Here is a 17,985-nt window from a genome sequence, read left to right as displayed (position 1 = left end):
TGAAAATTCAGCTTTCATCACAGTAATACATTTTTTTAAAATATTTGAAGCTTCAATGAACTTGTATTGTCAGTGTTTATTGCAAGAGTCACCAATATCTGACAACAACAACAATAACAACAAATAACAGTATTCTGTTTCCAATGCCAAAGCAGAAATACATTTATCACCCATGATTAATTTACTGAAAAAATACAAGATAATTGAGTATTCGGCAGATCATGTGATCTCAACATGGCAGGCAACATGAGAGTTATGTAGAATATGTGATGTCACGTGAGCTGTTTTTTTTTTTAAAAGGGGTCATGAATTGCCTCTATTTTTATTTTGCACTGTTTTCTTAGGTCCACTTATAATGTCATCAACATTTTTACATCAAAAAACATCATAACCAGGTTTTAGCTGTATGCGCTGCGCGGATTGATCGTTGCATGACATCAAAATACCGCGAGAGCGATAGAGAGCAGAGGTTTCGAATCGCTCTCGCAGTGCTCTGATTGTTATTTTAGGCAATTTAGAAATCCTGGGCAGAATGTATCACCGGGAAGTGGCACGTCTGGTCACCTTATTAAATATAAAGTTAATCCACTCATTCTAACATTGGGATCAGAAGGAAGGCAATGCAAAGACTGTTTTTCCCCCACAACTTGGCACTGCACAGCGTCTTGTTTTCTTCAGTTTATCTTTATCGTTTGGTTTTTGCATAGACCTGCACATTCGCCTCTCTTGTAAACACTACATGTGCAAATGGTGGGCGAGGCTAAACAGGCAGCGCTGTAGAACCAGGCATTGATCTTCTTCTGTGGAGGCGGTGTTTAGCCACACTATCACATCATAGAGTGGTATATTCCACAAGCTGTTGTTTTGGCAGATTGGCTTCAATAGAAGTTGTTTTTAGACTAACAAGAAAGATTTGAGTTCTGAAACTTACAGGATGTTTTATAGTACAGTGACCTCTTATATGTCAAAAGATTAAGGGAATTTTGGTTTCTCAGTTCATGGCCCCTTTAACATACTTGTCAAAGAATAATTGAGATACATTTCTAATGGAATAAAATGTGTAAAAAGTGGAAATTAAAATATTCCTTCTTGTGCTGTCAATGTCAGGGTTCTGTCACCTCGGTCTAGTGTAATTCATAGTTTTGTGACAGAGCCCTGACACTCGCGCGAGTGTGTGCTATGTATATTTATTATGTATATATAAATACTAGAGGTCAACCGATAGTGGATTTTCCCAATACCGATAGCTAGGTTGGACCACACTGGCCGATACCGATTAATTAACCGATAGTTTTAAAATTGATACTGAACAAAAACTAAAATAGTGCTTTATTAACAAAAACAGTACTGAACCACCAGTAGCAGTAAAAAAAATTATAATAATAGTAAATGTTGAAATTAACCCACTCTAACAAGGAACAATATTTACACAGCTTTCATTCATCTTAATGCTACAAATGGACTCTTATTTTAAAGTGTTACCATTTAATTTCAACTGTCATGCTTAAAGATGCACATCTTTAAATATACACACAAAGGCTATAGCATTAAAATTCTATACATATGGATATTGTATGTATACTCTCACACTTTAACTGCTTCTATTCTTGAACACTTGATGATTATCTAATCAAAATAAAAGCGCAGCGCTGAGTCTAGGAGAACTCACCGGTATCACACACAGTCCGGACGCGTCGCGTTCAACTCGAGCAGCGGTCTAAAACAGTTTATTTAATCACCAAACGGACACAAGTTTACTTTTGTGTGAACGAGTGAACAATTTGACATGGATGAGTTTGAAGTTCAGTGTTTAAAAAACGGAGCAAATGGAAAGAGAATGCGTGACCTATATTATAGCTCTATAAATGAACCACACAGACTTTATTAGAGCCACAGAAAGACAAACGTTTTGCTGAAAATGCACAATACACAATTCATTATGTACATTAACAACAATTCGGGACCAAAATAATGTAATTTAAAAGAAAACTATGTGAATGGCGCGGCAGGATTTTCTGTCGGCTGCATTTAAATCCGCGTCTGAAGTTTCCCGCTTTGTTCAGCGTGCAGTATCACGTGTCTAAACAAATAGCACGTGCTGTCAGTGATTTTAACCACTAGAGGTTGCTCTCGCACTGTGTAATGACAGCAGACCCTTCTCAGCCGCTCCAGCAATGGACGCAACCCGGAAAACTATCGGCATGGATTTTTGTCGATAACCGATAGTTCCAGTAATCAACTATCGGTGCCGATTAATCGACAAAACCGATACATCGGTCGACCTCTAATAAATACCAACAAGTGCATGTATATATATTTAAGAAAAATATGTTACGTTATGTTTATATATTAAATATATTTATATATAATAGAATTATATATAATAATATAAAATATAATAATACAAAAATATACATTTATATACATGTAAATATTTTCAAAATATATAATGAATGTGTGTGTATTTATATATATATAATAAATAAACACAATACACATGCATAATATTATGTAAACAAAAACTTTTATTTTGGATGTTCACTGACGAGCTGCGCAAAACCACGTTCATATTTGCGCAATTTTTTGCGCAGCTCGTCAGTGAACAACGGCTCTGTGTAGTTAATGCTGCTCCATGTGAAAGCCCGCAGGTGATGGAGATTTACCGCTGATTAAAGAACCGGCTTTCTGACAAGATGCGCATTAAATATCGCATGCGATTTATCGTGCAGCCCTAATATATACATAATAAATAAACACAGTACACATACATATATTATGTAAAGAAAAACTTTTATATTGGATGCGATTAATCGTTTGACAGCACTAATTCTGTGTCAACTTAAAGTTAAGATGATCAGTAACACAGGCAGGCAGACATACACACAAAAACACACCTAAATACACAAACACATACACGCAGCTCTAAACAAAGTCATCTTAGAACAAACCACGTCATGTATCATAGGCGTGGACCACTTGTTCTGTATGACTCAAACATCACACAATAGCTTTAGCTTCATCATGGAGCTCCTCTGCCCTGTGTGACATTCCACAATCATTGAGCTTGTAGAGACGCACATGAACACACCCTCTTCACCATAACTGCCCTTCACAAAGACAGCTAATGACTCACTCACAGACTTGACTGAAAAGCTGACATGGTAATTTAGGGTGAACAATCAAGTATCTTAAATATGATCATCAATATGATCAGTTAATCTAGGCATAAATGATCAATCACTGGAATAATTGGAGGAAGAATTGCATTACATGTCTTCTCTGTTGCACAAATGTTTCATTGCGTTAAGTGGTTTGAGAAAACAAGGAGGGACAATATTGCATAACTAATGGCTTACCAGGTGAGGCTAAAAAGATCATGAGGGCTTGCTTGGCACATTGGTCCATAAAATGAGAAAACAGATTATTCATATTCAGAGACCCTGATAATGTGTCACTCCCAGGAGCCAGCCATGTTTACATTAGTTAGTATAAAGTAGTATTATTAGCATATATTCTCAATTGACATTATGACAGCAATGACTTAACCACGACCATAGCTTTTCAAGGGCAGGTCTACTTCTTCCAAGTTGGCTAAATTATTTCAAATGCAGTTTATTATCACTCAGAAAACAGAAAGCACAAGCTTTTTTATCAGGTTGTTACTGAAACACTAAATATAAAGGTAAGACAAAATGTACCCAAGGGCACTGTAAAATGATTTTTCAAACTTGTATTATTGCAGATTATTGAATTATGTTTTACAAGAAAATCCTAATTCAGTCTTTGAAAACTTCACGCTCAATTTATTGCGTTACTTGCCATTTCTTTGTACTCAGCTGTCAAATTTACAAGCAATTTCTGAGTGCAAACTGCTTCTACACCAATTGTTTTTTTCAGTGTGTCAAGAAGTTGGACAGTCGACACTTCATAAAGATTGGCATGAACACAAAGACATATAAAAGAGTAATAATTAGTTAAACTGTCGCAAGGTCAATTAAAGGGGTCATCAATCAAATTTTCCCTGATATTTTGAGATAATAGCTAAAACGTGCTACAAAAAAATTTAATAATAATCCTGAACTCAAACCCTCCAAAGTCATCATGAAATTCATTTACAGCACTTCATCCTTCACAAGATAACTGCCATGTTGGCTAAATTGCAAACAATGTAGAAATTTGCCTTGTTCTGTTTGAAATGATGACGTGGAGTTAGCCAGCAGCTATAAACCAAGAGAAAGTGTGACAATGCCAGAACACTTAAACACAGATACAGAAAGGAAAAGAGAGATACAGCGAGTAAAAGAGGTTGCAAAGGGCAGATAATGGCTTTCTCTCTGGCTCTCTTGGGCATGTGAACTACATAACGTCTGGTTTGTCCTGATGAAAACACAACAGCAACCTTATCAGTTAAACATTCTCATTTCACATGACCAGTCTACCACACCCGTAAATATGTTTATTTTGACGTAAAAAAAAAAAAAAAGACTAAAGTGCAGCCCTTAGAACAAAAACAATGTCCACTATTTATTTATACAATTGTAAATCCATAGTTTTAAGTTACATGGAAAAATCTGTTAATATTTCCACATTTCCTAAATGGCGCAGAACCCCGGAAAGTATGTGCTGTCTTCGCTCATGGGTGCCAAATTCTGGAAAATTGTGCGGCAGTCACCCAAGCTGTAAATGCCATTGGACTAATTACTCTGCAGCCGCAAGACACCAGCAGAAAGGCAAAAATACAAATACTTGTAATGTATATTACTATCTATTGCCTCAGAATACACAGATTTTCAATGGCCGCCAAAAGTGAAAGACAATTTTCTTCCCACAGAATGGTGCAGTAAAGACAACTACCAACATGGCCAACTAGCCAATACTTGAACCTGGAGAGATCATATGCATTTCCAGCTAATCTTTTGTTTTTTTCTTTTCTTGACTGTAATATCTACCACACTAGCCTGACTCCAAAACAGTATAGCAATGGTTAAGCTGGGACCTCAAGCAAATCACAATCTTCTCAGATGTTCACAACTGTCAGATTGTGTACGAAGAGCAGGGCTGTAACTACCATAGATGTAATGTAACTGTGTCTCTTATCTGTGCTTGTCAGTGTCAAAATGCTTGAGATGGCCAATCAAATCAAAAAAGGTGGCTTTACTGTTTACAGTGGCAAAGCATGAATTCCAATGTGAGGCTTCAGTTTTAAAAGTAAATGTGAGGTAAGATGTAAGTATCTGTTTTAGGATAGAAATGTTAAATGACTAGGGATGCACGATATATCGGCCACCATATCGGTATCGGCCCATATCGGCTCATTTTTTCTGTTATCGGTATCGGCCTGATAAGAAAATTTGGCCGATATCTTAAAGCCGATAAATAATGCATTATTTCCTTCAGAGACACTTCAGATGCGCGCTGTTCGTTTGCAGCCTTTTGTGCAATTGTACATTGTAATATTGTGTTTATTTGATGTATACCTGATTTATCTCATATAGAATGCGTTTGGTTAAGTTAAAAGAGCGCTTCAGTTTACCGGTGATCATCTTTAGCTCAGCACACAAAAAAAGGTGGCTTTACTGTTTACAGTGGCAAAGCATGAATTCCAATGTGAGGCTTCAGTTTTAAAAGTAAATGTGAGGTAAGATGTAAGTATCTGTTTTAGGATAGAAATGTTAAATGACCAAAAGTAATATCCAGTTACGCAAAAAGCCTTTTTTTGTGTGACATTTTGCAGTATTGAACTGAAAATATAGACCAGGGATCCTCAAATCTGGCCCGCGAGATCCACTTTCCTGCAGAGTTTTGCTCTAACCCTAATCAAACCCGCATGAGCAAGCTAATCAATGTCTTCAGGATCATTAGAAAATCCCAGGTAGGTGAGTTTGATCAGGGTTGGAGCTAAACTGTGCAGCGCATTGGCCCTCCAGGGCAAGATTTGAGGAACCCTGATAAAGACTGTTGTCGTTATGACATTAAATGCAAAAGCCTTTGGAATAGAGGAAGGCTGCGTTGAAATGTAAAAGCACAGTGTATTTTGGTGCCTTAAATTAGGTCATAATCACATCTGTTTCCGTGTAAAATAATAAGGGTGTGGATTATGATTTTTCCCCATGGCAAAGCAGATGGGCAAGCAGGCAAATCACCGCCGCTGGTCAAGAGAGATGGGAGCATGAGTGCGATGCGCTGGAATTTCCCCGCTTTGTCCCAGACTGCCTCTCTGTCATATCATCCCGATTAACACGGTAAAATAAACGTCGTAAACAAATGGATGGTACACACATAATGGTCCAGCGATCACACACTGGCAGTGATGGAAAATGCATAGAGCAATGCCCACCTGAATTTCGCTCTCATTACCCAAGCGGCTCCTGCGATCTTGCCATATTAAAGATGATCGGTCACAAAACCGGCAGCTATCGACAATCCTTTTCTGTGCGAAGCCGTTGGCCCACTACGGTAGGTCGGGAAATGAATACGGAACCATTTTGGACATATTGAATGTGGATGCTCATTTGGAGGAAAATATGAGTCGTCGGGGCGAGCTTCCTCAAGGAGAGCAGCGGTCGACGCCTACAAAAGAAAACCCCGCCCCAGTCCCGCCTACTACCTTGACCGTAATTTAATAAAAATGCTGGTATATAAATAATCATAAACTGTCGTATTATAATAAATACGCGTTGAAAATCAATTCATAATTGGCTTCTGTTTTCCGATTATTTGACGGTCTCGTTCAAAATGAACCATAGTGCAATGTTCTAACGCCAGTGGATCTCATGCGATTGACAAACGTTCGACCAATAGGAGGATAAACTAGAGGAATGGTCATGATTGACAGCTCATTCCACCAATCCGTTATTTTTCTTAACCTCAGCCACAGTGGGTAGCGGGCAGGTGATGTTGCGGTGTTGATTGGAGTAACTGTTAAGAAAAATTTGTCCAGTTAATCTTCTGAAGGTGGACCACATTGTTCTTTATTTCACGATAGATAGATAGATAGATAGATAGATAGATAGATAGATAGATAGATAGATAGATAGATATGCAGACTTTACTTTTTTTTATATATACAGTGATAGCCCAAATTATTAGAACACTAGTATTTTCACCAGCTACAATGGCTTTAAGTCAGTTATTTCTATCTTTTACTGTAGCGTATCCGTAGGAAATATCAGTTTACATTTCAAAACCTTCATTTTGACATTAATCGTAATAATGACATGAAGAAACAGTACACACTGAGACAGACTAAATCCAGAAGAACTGCGGCAACGTCTCCAAGACGCTTCAAGAAACCTACCTGCTAAGCTGCAGTACTGTTAAAAGTTTTAGGCACTTGTGTAAAAATGCTGTAAAATGAGGATGCTGTCAAAAATAATGCCATAAATAGATTTTCTTTATAAATGAACTTGTATTAACTAAATTAACTAGTTAACTATTAATTAATCAACTTTTGGTGTGACCATCCTTTGCGTTTAAAGCAGCTTTTGCCCTCGGTGCACCTGCACATAGTTCTTTCAGGTAGCTGTGCAGGGAGGTCTCTTGAAGCTCTTGGAGATGTTGCCACAGTTCTTCTATCTATCTATTACGTGAGCCTGTTTGTTTTCTGTGATGTTTATTTTAATACCGAGTATTTCATGGCTTGGTAATTACAAATGCTGAAAAAAGCAAGACAACAAAGATTTTAGAGTTTAGATCTAGATTTTTAATACGGTTTTCGATTTTAGGTCGCACCGTTTCTACACATTTGTCATTGTAGGCCTAAAATCAGAATGCATATAGTGGCATCGTGTGGACACTTTGAAGTATAAAGGCTGGCGACTGGATTTGGAACCCGCCCACAACATCGACGCGGATTACTGTTACCCAATCGCAAGCATGCTTTGCGTCGCACTCATTATTGACGTTGAATACAACCAATGAGAGAGCTCGGTTTTTATTTCCGGGGAGCGCTATTAACTTAAGGCCTAACGTTAACCCTCACGATTCGCGAGTGCCGACGTTCAGTACCAACATCGAAAGGTAATTTGTTTTGTTCGTACCTTTAATAGCTCTAATTTGTTAACTACGTTATAGTTAATAGTACTCACTTCCGGATTCAACTTTATTTTAGAGGCCATTTTAGTAATGAATCTTAAGTATTTAAAAACAACACAGTTGTAACGTTAGGCAGCTGGCGTTTCTCTAGCCGCGCAGCCTGAAAGCCTCAAAGCCGAGATGCGAAAACGAAAGCGCTTTGCGTCCAAACAGCCTCGTATTGCGTTCTGCACGTGTATCACGAGACTTCATAATCATATATTCTAGGTACTTTTGGAAAAATGCGTTTTGGACCACTCGTTTAGATCAGAAGATCGGTTTCGACGGGACAGCGAATGGCGGCTCTATTGTCTGAGTGGTAACTTTAGTCAATTGGCTAAATCAATCGGAGCTGGTTTTAACGTTACATGTATAGCAACTTGTATTATGCATGTTTTTGCCCTTTAACTATTTTCACCATCTAGGTACGATTTACGAACAGAGACCAATATTTTAAAGAGAGCAATAGAAGTGATGATTTATGGATCATTTCGAGGAGTTTGAATAATGCTGCATAATTTCCATTCATTAGTTAAGGCTTAGGTTGCAAAACACTGAGCAGCATTTTTGACCTCTTTGTACATTTTATTTTTTTCTTCGTGTAAATTATTCTATATTTGCCTATGTGACCCAGGACCACAAAACCAGTCTTAAGTCGCACAGGTATATTTGTAGCAATATCCAACAATACATTGTATGGGTCAAAATTATCGATTTTTCTTTTATGCCAAAAATCATTAGGATATTAAGTAAAGATGTTTCATGAAGATATTTAGTAAATTTCCTAACGTAAATATATCAAAACTAAATTTTTGATTGGTAGTATGCATTGCTAAGGACTTCTTTTGGACAACTTTAAAGGTGATATTCTCAATATTTAGATTTTTTTTGCACCCTCAGATTCCAGTTTTTCAAATAGTTGTATCTCAGCCATATATTGTCCTATCTTAACAAACCATACATCAGTGGAAAGCTTATTTAGCCATCTTTCAGATGTATAAATCTCAATTTAAAAAAAATTGACCCTTATGGTTTTGTGGTCGTGGGTCACATATTATAGTAGAACATGTTTATACATTGATCAGTATCTTTGGCATAACTCTCTTTTTTACATCTTTGTTTCCCTGTCACCAAAGTTACCATGGCCGAAAACGATGTTGATAATGAGCTGTTGGACTATGAGGAAGACGAGGAGCAGCAGACCGCCGTGGACAGTGCAGTCCCAGCTGGCAAGAAGGAGGTGAAAGGCTCCTACGTCTCCATTCACAGCTCCGGCTTCCGTGATTTCCTCCTGAAACCAGAGCTGCTCCGCGCGATCGTCGACTGTGGCTTTGAGCATCCTTCTGAGGGTGAGGATTTATGTGACGTTTTTAAGGTTTCTAGAGTACACTGCTGTGTGAAAATCAAGCTAGTATTAGTATATCTATTATATGAGCAGCAGTGTATAGATTTATTTAAAATGGCTTTGTGAGTATGAATAGCCAGCATATTCAGTTACATCAGAACATCCAAGTACCTAGTTGTTCTTTTACATTTAAATCAGTATTAAAGTGCAAACATAAATATGTTGACCATGTATACCAGATAGAGAATCACTTTCATGCTGTCTTGGTTTCAGTGTAATTGTATTAACATGATTTTATGTTTAGTAGTAAAATGTATGGTCTTTCCTCAGTCCAGCATGAGTGCATTCCACAAGCCATCTTGGGTATGGACATCCTGTGCCAGGCAAAGTCTGGTATGGGAAAAACCGCCGTGTTTGTGCTTGCCACACTTCAACAGATCGAGCCAGTGGATGGGCAGGTGTGTGCTCATTAAACTAGATCTTGCAAACTCAACATTATGGTTTTCTTTCCTATTTGTATAAACCAAATTGGCGTGAGCTTGTACACTAACAGTCAAAAGTTTTGAAGTCATTACATTAATTTTAACGCAAGTACAGTAAAAGTAATATTGTGAAAAATTATAAAAATGTAAGAGAACCATTTTTTTTTACTTGTAATTTATTCCTGTGATGGCAAAGCTAAATTTCCAGCAGCCATTTCTCAAGTCTTCAGTGTCAAATGATCCTTTAGAAATCATTCCGTTAGTCTGATTTGGTGCTTAATTATTATTGGTACTCGTTCATTTCAATTCAAGTTTATTTGTATAGCGCTTTTCACGATACAAATCGTTGCAAGGCAACTTTACAGCAAATTAGGTTTCTACAATATTTAGTAGTAGCTTATCAGTGGTGACTGTCAGTTAATGTACATATGGCAGAAATGTATGGAAAAATCAATTAAAGACTTAATCAAACAGATGATGAACACTGATTACTCGTTATTATTAATGGTAATCGTTAATAATTATGGTTACGTGGTTATGCAAACAGTTTTTGCTGCTGAATTTTATTTTCAGGATTCTTATGTTCTTGCTCTGCTGAATAAAAGTGATAATTTTTTTATTTTTATCATAACCCAAACTTTTAAGTGATATTGTATCATTTCCAAAAACAATTAAGCATTAACAACTGCTTCAACATTGATAATAAGAAATGTTTCTTGAGCAGCAAATCAGCATATTAGAATGATTTCTGAAGGATCATTTGACACTGAAGACTGGAGTATTTATGCTGAAAATTCAGCTTTGCATCACAGGAATAAGATGCATTTTAAAATATATTCAATTAAAAAAAGTTGTTTTAAATGCGACCTTGCAGAGCATAAGATTGTTGTTTTTGAAAGAAGTCTCTTAATTCCAAACTTCTGACCAGTAAACCTAGAATGTTTTAGGCTGTTCTAACATTGTTTCAAACTTTTCTTGACACTGATCTCAGAAAACAGTTCTGTTCAGCATTAAATCGTCACACTTGAAGAACTTGAATAACCAGCAGTGGTTTCTTATGTTGTTGCAAACTGCTACTTTGGATCGAGACTATTATGAGATCTTGTGGTAGTTATGCATGTTAAGTCAACAAAAATTTTCACCCGTTTTGTCATTTTCTTCTCTGCAGGTTTCTGTGTTAGTTATGTGCCACACACGTGAACTGGCCTTTCAGATCAGTAAAGAGTACGAGCGCTTCTCCAAGTACATGTCCAACGTTAAGTGTGCTGTCTTCTTCGGTGGTTTGTCCATAAAGAAGGATGAGGAAGTGCTGAAGAAGAGCTGCCCTCACATTGTAGTGGGAACACCAGGAAGAATCCTTGCCCTCATTCGCAACAAGACCTTGAACCTCAAAAATGTCAAACACTTTGTGTTGGATGAATGCGACAAGATGCTGGAGCAGCTAGGTGGGTTTGATTTAGTCATTTATGGGCCACTTTACGGAGCTGGTTTTTTCTCCGTTCACCAGAGGAGTAATTGTGTGTGATTGCATATTAGATATGAGACGGGATGTCCAGGATATCTTCAGACTGACCCCTCACGAGAAGCAGTGCATGATGTTCAGTGCCACATTAAGCAAAGAGATCAGACCGGTCTGTCGCAAATTCATGCAAGATGTGAGTCATCCTTTCTTTTTTGTTTGCAGTTTTAATTAGGGTTGTGCAGTTTTATCTATGGATGTACCTACTTCCCTCAAAAACTGCGAGTGATGTTCTGAATTGTAAAGTTTCTTTTCTTGCAGCCAATGGAGGTGTTTGTTGATGACGAGACTAAGCTTACCTTGCATGGTCTTCAGCAATACTACGTCAAACTGAAGGACAGCGAAAAGAACCGCAAGCTGTTTGACCTGCTTGACGTTCTCGAGTTCAACCAGGTAACTGTCGTTTCATCACATTTTTATAGTCGTCGACCTTGAATGCGGCTGCTATCAACTGAACGGTTTGTTTGGCCTTTGTTTGGCTGATTTGTAGGTTGTGATATTTGTCAAGTCAGTTCCGCGATGTGTGGCTCTGTCTCAGCTGTTGGTTGAACAGAATTTCCCTGCCATTGCGATACACAGGGGAATGGCTCAGGAAGAAAGGTAAGACATTTGTTGAGCCTATGATCTTGAAATGGTTGGGTAGGAAAAAAATGCTGAAATAATTTTTCTTTCTCTTTTCACGCAGATTGTCCCGGTATCAACAGTTCAAAGATTTTCAACGTCGGATCTTGGTGGCTACTAATCTGTTTGGTCGTGGGATGGATATCGAGCGTGTTAATATCGTTTTCAACTATGACATGCCTGAAGACTCAGACACGTACCTACACAGGGTATTTATGCATGATACGCTGTGGTGTTCTACTTTTCATCAAACCTAGAAGTGTAATAACTCCCCAGGGCTGGGGTTGGAAAAATGGACAACTCAAGATTGTTAAACTCTCTTATCCTCATTTCTTTCAGGTTGCTCGTGCTGGTAGGTTTGGTACAAAAGGATTGGCCGTTACCTTTGTATCAGATGAGACGGATGCAAAGACCCTGAATGATGTGCAGGACCGTTTTGAAGTCAACGTCGCAGAGTTGCCTGAGGAAATCGACATCTCCACCTACAGTAACACATTTATTGATTCTGAGTATCAGTTTGGCTCATCCCTAGTATAAAGGATTAGTTCACTCCTGAATAGGGCTGTAACCCTACTCCTGAATTCAAATTTCCTGAATTTTCTCACCACCATATCGTCCACAATTCAATTAAATTCAAGTTTGTTTTTTGAAGAAAACATTACAGGATTTTTCATAGGGCTGCCCCCTAATAGTCGACTAACCATTTGGTCGACCAAGCTTCGTTTGAAAAATTGTATTAGTCACTTAGTCGCAGAAAGTCATGCAGATCATTAAGGGCTGGTCTGTGTGGTAGTACATCGACCAGGACATCCAAATGCTTGCCTATCATTCATCGACCTCAATTATGGCTTATCATCTGTAATGTGTTGGTAGCAGCAACTTTACATGGCTGCTCAATCTGATGTTAATCTAGAAATATGTGTGCTATTCAAGTGTCTGTGGAGTGTGGAAGCTGTAGCGCGCTCACTGCGTGAAAGATGGAGGCGCCGGTGCAGTCACTTGCTCTTAAAATACTCCGTAATTTTTGCTCATACAGATAAGAGTAATACATCTTTCAAATCTGTAAATTCAATTCAAGTTTATTTGTATAGCGCTTTTTAAGGACTCTACATTTATTTGTGTGCACTCACAATAATAGCAATAATAACACATTGCGCTTTTGTAAAATAATGAAAGCAACAGGATGCGCTTTCTACCGTCTTGTTCTCAGTGAACTTGAGCGCAAACTCCGAAACTCTGTGTGTGTTTGCCTTACAAACAAAAAAATATCTATAGAGCGTGAAATGTCTACTTTCAAATAAACCAATTCAAATGGAAGACAGATATTCTCAAATTATGTAATCTGTATTACACATGCATACAGACGCATCACTACTGCAGAGATAACGAGTCAGTGTCGCCGTTTCATCTCTTAAACCGAGAACAAAAAGCACTTGACTAGTTTATCATTGAATTACTAAAATGTTATTGCAGCCTCCTTGCTGTTTTACACTGACACATTCATAATCATTAGGCTACTTCTGCCAGTGTGCCGTGGCAAGCTTTTTATGCGTGCACTTGAGTGCTTTATTAGGCTATGTAGGCAATAAAAGGCTCATTATTATGATTTAAATGGTTTATTTATAAATGTGCGATTAGTCGACTAATGGTTCATATGAACGACTACTAGTTGACCAGACAAATCTTTAGTCGAGGGCAGCCCTAATATTTCACCATATAGTGCATGGGTTGAAAGTCCAAATTGCAGTTTCAATGCAGCTTCAAAGGGCTCTACACGATCCCAGCCAAGGAATAATGGTCTTATCTAGTGAAATGATCAGTCATTTTCCAAACAAACAAAATATGTACTTTTTAACCACAAATGCTCATCTTGCACTAGCTCTGCGATGCACTTCTTGGAGTGGGGACTTTGGACTGAGCAGGGCACGTGTGTGCCATTATGTAGTCGTTTGGAATGTACTTAGCAAAGTCAGCAAGGTAATTTCCTCATTATCTTCAGCTGGCATGTTCCCGTGACAACGCAGCACTGTGTCCGTCAGCAGATGTCACTGTTTTACTGTCATAAATATATTTTTATTTTTGTTAGCATAACTGTTGCAAATAAACATACATTTTATATTTTAAAAAGTTTTTAAAATATGCGATATAATATATAAAAACGAATATATATACAACTTTTTAAAATATAAAATGTATATATATTTTTTTATGCTGGTGTCCATCAGCGAATCTGCTGACGGACACCGTGCTGCGTTGTCACGGGAACATGCCATCTGAAGATAATGAGGAAATTACATCGCTCGCTTTGCCAAGTGCCTTCCAAAGGACGTACATAATCGCATGCACGTGCCCTGCTCACTCAAAAGTCCCCAACCCAGGGGGATAGGAATGATCACTTCCATTTGCAATTAGCCCCGTGAACCGGTCGGTACCGATACTCGTATCGGCACATCCCGAGTCTGTGTACAAAAAGGTAGGGTAGGGCGGAGAACTCCATCTCATTTTCTCCTCCAACTTCAAAATGTCCGACATCATTGTTTTACCTTTAGTTTTTTTTAGACTTTCTTTGCATGTTTGCTTTGTAAACACTGGGTCGGTAGTTCTGCCTACATCACGCATGCGTGATTATGTAATGCGTGAAGTTGAGCTTCTGCAAGACGAGCATTTGTGGTTAAAAAGTATATACTTTTTTTTTTTTTTTTTTTTTAGAAAATGAGGGATGAGTAAATTATCAGGAAGTTAATTATGGAGTGAACTAATCATTTAAGAATCTCAAGTTTTGCTAGATTTTTGTATTTTATTTTAATAATGTAAATGTACAGTTACAGCTTGCCTCCTAATGTTTCCCTCTCTTTCTTTTTCTCCAGTTGAGCAGTCCAGATGAGCTAGATGTATGCTGAAGTGGTGGTGGCTGTGGTCCCTATTTGTGTCTCAGTGAAGTTTTCTGTGACAGCAGGAAGAGAGAACCGCCAAGTTTTATTTTCATATGATCATGCCCAAAAAGCCTCTTCTCCATTTGTGTACTTTATTTTATTGTTCCAGGGGATTGGTTGGGAATCCTTTTTTACTTGTTAATTGTGGTTGTTTGTTGGTTTGAGAATTAAACATTTTATACTAAAGTTGTCTGTGCAGTATTTCTGAAGTGATTCAAAGGTGAAGTTTCTTTTTTTTTAATGCTAAAATGCATACTTCTGTTCCATTTTAATGTACAGACTGCTACAAGTAAGCTATTCTTCTATTGTGCTTTTAAGACATTACTCCATTTAACTGGTCCAACATTTCAACTGGCTGTTCAACCTCTTAATGATATTGGGGTGGAACTACCTGTACTAAGGTGTTTAGTCAGAAATGGTGAAGAGCTACATTTCTGTAATCCTTAAAATACACAGGACAAAAAAACACTGACCAGTGTTGCCAACTGCTTTCAATTGAAAGTAACTAAAACTGGTCACTTAATGTTGCTAGATGACCTCATAAAGGCGAGTTCACTGATTTATATTTATATAGATCAATGAACTCGCCTTTATGACGCCATGGGAGAGTCTTGGAATGTAGATAACATTTGTAATCGATTTTGTTGCTAGGCTTTTGAAAAAAGCCTCTAAAGGGATGTGGAAGTCATTAAATAGTGACAAAATCACTAAATTGGCAACATTGGCACACTGACTACAACATACGTTATTTTTCATTTCATTGGTCCTCTTGTTTTTGCATGTGTTCATAATTTATTTGTATGATAGCATGGCCAAAAATGATGACCGCACAATTTGGCTTGTTTCATTGCATTATTATCACAAATAAAACAACTGACTAAGCAACTATGCAATATGCTTACAAAAACTTCTTTTTTTTTTTAAATAAGGGTGATGTCAAATTTCCTAGGCCGACATCACTTTTGGCCACTACTATATGGCAGTTTATTGAATTTTCAACTGACCGCCAAACCATGCTGCAAAAACAAGCCACTTTTGTGAGGATTGTGGGCTTTCCTGGAGTTGTTGGTGCCACTGATTGAACTCATGTTCACATTATTGCTCTAACTGTAAATGAGGAGAAATACCATTAAACAAAGCGTTAGTAATAATTTGTGATAATTTTGCACAATGCAAAGCATTTAAAATACATTTAAATTAAAATATTTCAGTCTTAAATTATTTTATTGTAGTTACATTAAATGATTGGTGTTGTGCTGCTGTGACTTCACATGAGCAGGCTCACTATTGGCTGATTCAGAGGTCGAGGGCAGCCATTTTGTGTTGACATTGTAGTCTTTAGTTCACAACACTTAAGTGTCACCTCAGTCAACACTTAAGAATCAGTCTTAGACTTTACTGAAAGTTGCTTTTAGCTTCTTTATAAAAGTCTCCTACTCTTAGACAAGTCTTACTTTTTACTAAGAATTTTTTGACACTTAAGTCAAAGCTTAAGACAATTCTTAAGAGCATTTCTGAGAAGTTTTATACTTACGGGCCCTGGGCCAGTATTTATCAAGCCTCTGAGAATTACTCTCAAGAACGCTGCTAAGAATTGACTTAAGTGTAAAAAACTTCTTGGCTCAAAGCTGTGCTTAAAAGTTATTTATCAAGCATCTCAGTCGTAATTTAAGCGAAGTGTAGGACTAAATCTTAAGTGTCAGTCTTAGAGTTGATTCACGACACTTTGCTGTGCCACAAACAGGGATTTTGGATGACGAAATACGCATGGACCAATCACTGAATAGATTTCATTATTTAAGAATATTCTCAGATAAATTCACATTGAATGGTTAAATTCCTAATAGGAGTTTAACACACATTTGACAATAAAGAATTTTCAAGAGAATACATTATGGTAAGGAAACGAATCGTCATCACAACCTTCAGTTTAGATTAGATTAGATTAAATTTTATTGTCATTGCACATGTAAGGTACAAGGCAACGAAATGCAGTTAGCATCTAACCAGAAGTGCAATAAGCAGTAAGTACAGGATATACAGTGTCTCCAATATGTTACAAATGTACAATAAATATACAGATAAGGCAGTACTATGGACATAATTTACAGATTTTTAAATACTATCAGCATGATATACAGATAGGTGTACTATGAACATACTATACAGATAGATTATGTAATAAGTGTATGTACACTATAAGCAGAAAAGTATGAACATAATTTTAAAAGGAATATGTAAGCGATACATTAAGCTTGGAGGGAATGACAGTGTTAAATGCTGAGCTGAAGTCAACAAACAACATCCATACATATGTGTTGTTATTGTCCAAGTGTGTGAGTACCGAGTGCAGCACTGTGCATACTGCATCCTCTGTGCTCCTATTGCTACGGTAGGCAAATTGGTGTGGGTCCAGTGTGGGTGGGAGGCAGTTCTTAAGGTGAGCTAGGACCAGTCGCTCAAAGCACTTCATAACAATAGGTGTGAGTGCTATGGGGCGGTAGTCATTCAGGCACGTCGGGGAGGAGTGTTTCAGCACTGGCACAATGGATGTGGACTTAAAGCATGTTGGCACAGTTGCTTGGGTGAGGGACAGGTTGAAAATGTTTGTGAAGACCCCCGCGAGCTGCTCTGCACATGCCCTAAGCACACGTCCAGGAATGCCGTCGGGGCTAGCAGCCTTGCGTGCATTAATCCGGCTCAATGCGGTGTAGACATCTGTGGAGGTGAGTTTGAGGGGTTGGTGGTCTGCTGAGAGTGTGATATTGGTGGCCATCTCCTTGCTGTCACTGTCGAAGCGAGCATAAAAGTCATTCAGCTCGTTAAGGAAAGAGACGTCTGTGACCGTTGGAGTGGAGTTGCTTTGCTTGTAGTCACTGATGACCTGGATACCCTGCCACATGCGTCGGGGGTCAGAGTTGGAAAAGTGTTCCTCTACCTTTAGCTTGTAGCAGTATTTGGCCTTTTTGATGCCCCTCCTCAGGTTAGCCCTGGATTTGCTGTAGGCCTGAG

The 17,985-nt window shown here is 38.0% G+C and overlaps 2 protein-coding genes across 2 annotated transcripts in view; one reads left to right on the top strand and one right to left on the bottom strand.

Annotated features, from left to right (window-relative positions):
• LOC107552426 (EVI5-like protein) overlaps positions 1-6,542 on the bottom strand; it is a 34,675-nt gene extending 28,133 nt beyond the window's left edge. The window contains exon 1 of the mRNA XM_016234306.1: positions 6,338-6,542. The gene's annotated coding sequence lies outside the window, so the exon portion shown is untranslated. The remainder of the gene's footprint in view (positions 1-6,337) is intronic.
• A 1,393-nt stretch (positions 6,543-7,935) lies between these two features.
• On the top strand, positions 7,936-15,159 carry LOC107551870 (ATP-dependent RNA helicase DDX39A-like). The gene is made up of 10 exons (XM_016233628.1): positions 7,936-8,019; positions 9,210-9,422; positions 9,749-9,876; positions 11,069-11,345; positions 11,437-11,555; positions 11,681-11,812; positions 11,910-12,019; positions 12,105-12,249; positions 12,380-12,527; positions 14,908-15,159. Exons 2-10 carry the CDS (start codon positions 9,215-9,217, stop codon positions 14,922-14,924), a joined length of 1,284 nt encoding a protein of 427 aa, XP_016089114.1. The 5' UTR covers positions 7,936-8,019; positions 9,210-9,214; the 3' UTR covers positions 14,925-15,159.
• Positions 15,160-17,985: the final 2,826 nt, after the last annotated feature.

The sequence above is a fragment of the Sinocyclocheilus grahami genome, unplaced genomic scaffold (genome assembly GCF_001515645.1).
Source record: "Sinocyclocheilus grahami isolate Dianchi unplaced genomic scaffold, SAMN03320097.WGS_v1.1 scaffold17.1, whole genome shotgun sequence".
Taxonomy (NCBI): domain Eukaryota; kingdom Metazoa; phylum Chordata; class Actinopteri; order Cypriniformes; family Cyprinidae; genus Sinocyclocheilus; species Sinocyclocheilus grahami.
This window is presented reverse-complemented; position numbering and strand designations above follow the sequence as displayed.

What these genes read in the sequence shown, in the direction of transcription:
- LOC107551870 (XM_016233628.1), top strand. Translation starts at nt 9,215, where the DNA reads ATGGCCGAAAACGATGTTGATAATGAGCTGTTGGACTATGAGGAAGAC. An exon ending in GGAATGGCTCAGGAAGAAAG is followed by an intron (nt 12,020 to 12,104) that starts GTAAGACATTTG and finishes CTTTTCACGCAG; the next exon opens with ATTGTCCCGGTATCAACAGT. An exon ending in CAGACACGTACCTACACAGG is followed by an intron (nt 12,250 to 12,379) that starts GTATTTATGCAT and finishes CATTTCTTTCAG; the next exon opens with GTTGCTCGTGCTGGTAGGTT.